This window comes from Sinocyclocheilus anshuiensis, unplaced genomic scaffold (assembly GCF_001515605.1).
Source record: "Sinocyclocheilus anshuiensis isolate Anshui unplaced genomic scaffold, SAMN03320099.WGS_v1.1 scaffold339, whole genome shotgun sequence".
Classification (NCBI taxonomy): Eukaryota; Metazoa; Chordata; class Actinopteri; order Cypriniformes; family Cyprinidae; genus Sinocyclocheilus; species Sinocyclocheilus anshuiensis.
Window position 1 is genome coordinate 572431 of NW_015552548.1, and position 6801 is coordinate 579231.

The 6801-nt window shown below is 40.0% G+C and overlaps 1 protein-coding gene across 1 annotated transcript in view; it reads left to right on the forward strand.

The window, feature by feature from the left end:
- LOC107664308 (D(2)-like dopamine receptor) overlaps nt 1-6801 on the forward strand; it is a 54593-nt gene that overhangs the window by 22917 nt on the left and 24875 nt on the right. Inside the window, exon 2 of the mRNA XM_016454836.1 lies at nt 3143-3449. Coding sequence (XP_016310322.1) covers nt 3171-3449 — 279 coding nt within the window. The 5' untranslated portion in view covers nt 3143-3170. The remainder of the gene's footprint in view (nt 1-3142; nt 3450-6801) is intronic.

Consider the following 6801-nt stretch of genomic DNA (forward strand, 5'->3'; position numbering starts at 1 on the left):
CCCCTACCCTCTTGATGGAGGCCAGTGCAAGCAGGAGCAGAGTTTTCATTGAAAGAAACTTTAGCTCAACTGACTGCAAAGGCTCAAATGGGCCCTGCTGTTGTGTTTTAAGCACCAGAGACAGGTCCCAAGATGGTATAGAGGTGGGCCGGGGAGGATTTAACCTTCTCGCCCCCCTAAGGAACCTGATGACCAGGTCATGCGAGTATGAAGTTGGGGCTTCATACTCAGACAATGAAGTAGGGGCTGTAAAACTCCGTATTCATATCGGCTGGAGGGACCGGCTCTATCGCATCCTTCGCCCGTAGGACTGTGATCTCTGCATGCAAGACAGGAGCATCGGCCGCCTTCACTGTCGTGAAGCGGATGCCACTGAACTTGGGGGGGACGCTGGGCGAACTGAATCGCATAGCCAAGGCTGATGGTCCACAGAAGCCAGCGAGATGGGCTGGGTAGCGCTAGCCAGAGGCAATGGAGATCCACCCCCTTGGAGGTAACGAAGCCTGGTCCGCAGCTCCGAGATGCTCATCTTCCCGCAATGGGAACATTACTCATCCACGAACGCCACCTCAGTGTGTTTAATGCCCAGACACGTGAGGTGGCGATCGTGACCATCACCCGGCGCCAGGTAACGGCCGCATCCAGAAACGCACGGGTGAAACAGCATCTTTAAAAAGACGATCCGTCGTCTTTACAAAGACGCACCCGCTTATTGTACTCTTTTAAAGAAATTGGCTCTTTTAGGGAAATGCTCTTTTACATGTTGAGATGCACAGGGGAAACGGCCGTTTGCAGCATGACAGGGGGTAGTGCCGCCTGCGCACAGGGGAGATGGCCGCTTGCAGCACAACAGGGGGTAGTGCAACCTGAAGTGAGCAACCCACTCGACACAGGAACGACCACCGCTAAAGCACTGTCCGCCAACACAGAAAGCTTCCAAGAGCGCGTCGAACTCGTAGACACTTGAAGACACTGGTTGGAGCAGAACGATGTTGTCGCTCAGCTCCGAAGCGAAAAGCTGGTATGTGTTGCACTTGCTGCCTTTTTATGCTCACGCTGTGATCAGCGGCAGCTGGATGCAATCATCACATGCCAATGTGCATTGGCTAGTCACAGGAACGACCACCGCTGAAGCACTGTCCGCCAACACAGAAAGCTTCCAAGAGCGCGTCGAACTCGTAGACACTTGAAGACACTGGTTGGAGCAGAACGATGTTGTCGCTCAGCTCCGAAGCGAAAAGCTGGTATGTGTTGCACTTGCTGCCTTTTTATGCTCACGCTGTGATCAGCGGCAGCTGGATACAATCATCGCATGCCAATGTGCATTGGCTCGTTTAGTTAAACTCGAAGTAGATTGGTCTCTCGAAGCCAATTCGTTGGTCACCGACGTGTCGTCGAGAGTGACCGACTGAAAGGGAACCTGTAATATATAAATTTTTGCTGATATTAGTGAAAATTGGCTTTATATATATATATATATAAAATGATACTGTAATTTTATATTTGAGCACAGAACTTACTGAAAATGTACTAAAATGTACTAAATTTTCAAAACCAACATACAAAACAACTGCTAGAGAAAGCAAGAATTTGTGTAATTAGATTGCTGACTTTATTAATACTGAGGTATAAATACTTATGACAACCATAATTCCCCTTGAGACAGTCAGCCCCCGTCATACTAAGAAAATTGTTATTTAATGGAGGCATTCAAGCATTATTTTAATAAATATTGTATATATTATATATACAGTGGTGTGAAAAAGTGTTGGCCCCCTTCCTGATGTGTGTGTGTGTGTGTGTGTGTGTGTGTGTGTGTGTGTGTGTGTGATAATTGTAATTCTAAGCGTTGGTAGCTTGTATCCTCAGTCTTACTGCTATTTCCTGTTGGTTTGAGATGTTTATTTTGGAGCAGGAATAGATCTTGCTCTGTAAATTCCAAATCAATACAAGACAACTATTATGCCACTATTCACACAGAAAAATCAATCATGTTTCAGCAGCTGTCCAATGTTATGGAGCTTAGAGGAGAAACTGGATGAAGGATAGAAGATATTTTCTGTAATGTGTGTGTCTCAAATATTTTACGTAGGAAATGAAGATAGGTGTGATTGTGAGAGTGTCAGGTGAATGCTGTGATTGTGCTGATTGTTCATTTACAATGCTCAATGTCACCCATATTGTGGAAGAGTGCTCAAGATTCCCCGTTCTCATTATTTTCTTTTCCTTAGTGTCTTGCTGCTTTTATAACTGTATCATATTGAATCTGTCCTCATACAGTCACAAAACATTGTGTGAATATAAATGACCTCTCATTAAACGACTGTTTAATCCATTAATTCTGTTAAGTTGAGTTCTGTTCCTGTTCCAAGGTTTAAACAGAGATTCCAATGGGAAGGAAAAAACATAAATGAGATCTCTTTAATATCTCAATTATTTCTCCTATAGACATCAGTGAGATTAAATGCAAATGAAGATTTTTTTCTTCTCCGTTTAGTCCTGAGAAAAAGACTTCTCCTTTTTTCTGAGTTTTTGACAACATCACAAACTTGACATGCCAGGATGCCATTACAAGTCTGAGATGTCTATATAAACTCAAAACTTTCTCATTAAATTCGTCCAATCTGGGCTATGAACATGGAAGTTTGTTTATGCCATGGGATAAAATAAAAAAAATAAAAAATAAGAAAGGTAATTGAAACTTTTCTCTCACAATTGTAATTGTTTATTCTGTGTAAGGAACCAAAAAAGCAGAATTGCAAGATGAAAATTCAGAATTGTGAGGGGAAAAAGTCATAATTGTAAGATATAATTTCAGAATTGCAAGGAATAAGTCAGAATTCTGAGAAAAAGTCAGAATTGTAGGATGCAAACTCAGAAATTTCAGTTTCATGTTTCACACTTATGACTTCAGGAGTGTTTGGGAAAGCTGTTTGAAAACAGTCCTAATTTTTGTTCCATTTGGTGATGAACATGACCTGTAAATTACACACGTCTGCTATAAATGAAACATACTCGAAAACTCTACTGAGATATGATAGAGCAACCTCTGATCAATAATATTTTCCTTTCTGTTGGCGTACTACTGCTTGGTTTCATTCCATTTTTTGTAGCTTCACTGACAGTGAATTATGTCTCTCAGTTTCAGGCTTCTTCCCTGGCCACAGCTCATGGATTTCCTCACGGAGTATCCCTACAATGACACTTATTATGACAACGGGACCGGGGCACTCAACAGCACAAGCTGTGAGGCCAAGCATCAGTATAACTACTATGCCATGCTACTGACTCTCCTCATCTTTGTCATTGTCTTCGGCAATGTGTTGGTGTGTATGGCAGTCTCCCGAGAGAAAGCGCTGCAGACCACCACTAATTACCTCATTGTCAGCCTGGCGGTGGCAGATCTTCTCGTGGCCACATTAGTTATGCCCTGGGTGGTGTACCTTGAGGTAAGAAACATTAATTGTATCATATGGAGCCACATTTATTGAATGCTGAAAGTTGAAAATAACCTAAGATTATATGTCAAAAAAATTTGCCTCAACATTGACCTTTTAAAAACTTTAAGGATATGAGGCATGATTCAAAGTGCCTCACTATTGCTTAAATATGTTCTCTTTAATTAATTTAATAGGATAATCAGCTAACAACACCTTCATCACATGTCCAAGGGGCTGCAGTAAGCTGGCTCCTTACAGCTTTTGGGTTTATAATGCACGTGGCACCACACAGCTTTTGTGTCGGTTGTGTGATTTCCAACTCCCAGATAGCCAATTGATCCGTCCTTTGTCCTTGAAACATATTGCACCTCAGACTATAATTTGTAGCCCCACAAAGGTTCCATAGGAAATAGAGGACTAACTGAGCTGCAGCAATGCATCAGTAGGGTCATTTCACTTTTTCTCCTTATGTCCTTAGGTGTTACACTCCGTATAAGACCACCAATAGAAGCCTGCAAGTGCTATTGTGGAATTGTGATGCTAAATATTTTGACCCATATTTATTTGTATAAATTATATATAGAATAATCCTTCTTAAAGCTACTTAAGTGATTCAGTCAAGAGCAGTGAGTGATTTTGTCTTTTTCTTTTGTTGTTCAGTTAACATTATGGACACACACAGTAGCAGGTATATTAGGCTGTTGTCACTTTAAGACTTAATGCACAGATCCAATATACTGATACACATCCAATATTCTCCCAGCTGTTTACATTCACTTAAGACATAGCCAACACTGTTTAAGTGAATACTCACCAAAACAAACATATTGACATATTTGTCACGATTCGCTGTGGGAGGAACGATGGAGATGCAGAGAAACATTCAACAGTCTTTAATACTTAAATCACAAGGGATAATTCACAACAGGAACATGGGAAACACACTACATCCAACAAGTAGACCAGACAAACACAAACTGAACAGACTGGGACTTTTATTAAACACAGGGCAATCAGGGGAACACAGGTGCATGAAATGAGTCAATTAAGGGTGTTTTCACACTTGAGTCCTCCTTTAAGTGGGCCAAGAAGAGGTGGACCAAGTGAAAAAGGACCCAGTTATCTTTGTGTTCACACTATCGCAGTTCCTGAACGGACTCAGATCCTTTTTTTGGTCCACTTAAGCAGTAATGGTGACTCGGACCTCTTTGTGTTCAGACTGTTGCTTTTTGGATCTAGTCCAGTGTTTGATGGCTGACATTATATTGGAATATTTTTATCTTTTACACAAAAATATAAGTTTCGTACACCTTTGTAATATTTATTTTGAATTGTTTTCCTTGTCTATGTAATCATGTTTATTTTACAGCACAGGATTACTGCATGATTTTTAAGCTCAAATGTAAGACTTTTTAAGACTGTTTTTAAGACCTGCACAGATAAAATGAATGCCATATGATTTCAAACCACTTTTAAGAAAATAGTCAAAAATCAAATTTATCAATTATTATATTAATGGTTTAATGGCTAGTTTAATATCAATTATTTTAAACCAGCAGAAGGGCTGTTAAAAAATGCAAATTCATTCTCTGCCAGCAGGTGGCGCTTTGAGAACTGCATAAAGATAAACTTTGAAACGTGCAGCGTTCATATTTATCTAATGAAATCATAGCCTTTTTCATTTTAATCATCACATTATGCTATATGACAGTTTTCTTTCCGTCCCCATTGTACTTTTTATGGCCTTAAATTTGATACCAAAAAGGACCAGCGGAAAAGGCATGCTGACATTGAGATAGAAAAAAAATAAATAAATTGGACAAATAAAATAAAATATAATATAATAAACTGCTTTAGATTTTTCAGGTACAGTACAGGTATCCTTAAATGCAGCATTTAAGTAAGAAATGTACTAATCAAATGAAAAAAATTAAAATGCATATTATTAATCGTATGAATAATAGATTCTGCTGATTCTCAGGCGGCTGTACTAGAACTACATACTGCACAGATCAGTTACACATGCGATTTCTTTCCCAGATGTTTACATTCGACTGAGACAAAACCAACTGTGTTTATTTGAACCATGGGTGTTTTTGACAGTTGAAACAATAAACGCTAAAGAGTGTAGTTTAGCCACCGCTGGGATGTGCATGCTCGTAGCCTATATCAAAATGTTTAAACTGGCAAGGCGCACAGTCGTATCTCTCTTACACAGTTTGGAAGCGGTTGAAATTAAAATAAACGAGTGTACGTTGTGAGCGAACAATTTATAGAGATCTGCCAGAAGAAGCAGCAACTATGAACAGCTGATTTGTACGGAAACATATGATGGCCAAACTACATTGGAATTCGCAAATGGAAAAATTAAGTGAGTCCGAGCCTATTTGTGTTCACAATGCACGTTTTTAGCAAACCATAACTTTAGCCAAAAGCGAACCTTACTCAGACCACCTCCCGAGATGGTCTCGGTTCGGTTCGCTTCTGAGGGGTCTGAGATCGTTTGGAGTGTTCACATATGGGCCAAAAATCACGCGAACCGCGGCGCGCTCAGACCCCTGAAAAGGACCAAGTGTGAAAACACCCTAACTGGGACACGGAACACATGGGGAGGGAAAACACAACAAAACCAGTCCAGGGGCATGACAATATTAACAGTTTTGTCTGTATTTGTCCATTCTGGTGCAATAAGACGCGAAAGACAACTCAATTTGTTACTCATACACTATCTAAGAGGAAGCTTTCTGTGTCTGTGCTTCGGGAGTGTGGCACAGCCAACTGTACTGAATTGAGTTCTCTTTCACGTCATCACACTTTTTCAAATTTCACTTTTTCAGACTTGTAATAGCATCCTTAATAGCATCCTGGTATTTCAAGTGTGTGATGTTGTCAAAGACTCAGAAAAAAAGAGAGGTCTTTTTCTCAGGACTAAACTGAGAAGAAAAGTCTTCATTTGCATTTAATCTCACTGCTGTCTATAGGAGAAATAATTGAGATATTAAAAAGATCTCATTTATGTTTTTTCCTTCCCATTGGAAGCTCTCTTTAAACCGTGGAACAGGAACAGAACTTAACTTAACAGAATGAATGGATTAAACAGTCGTTTAATGAGAGGTCATTTATATTCACACAATGTTTTGTGACTGTATGAGGACAGATTTAATATGATACAGTTATGAAAGCAGCAAGACAAAAAAACCCATAGGTCTGCTTTTGTCTTTCTCCCAGACGTTGACATTTTTTAATGTTTTATGAAACATAAAGCAAGAGTAAGCCAACTTATGTCCTGCTGGTTACAGGGGCGATTCTAGGATTTTCATTTTAGGGGGGCTCAGCCGCCAATGAGGGTATAATATATATA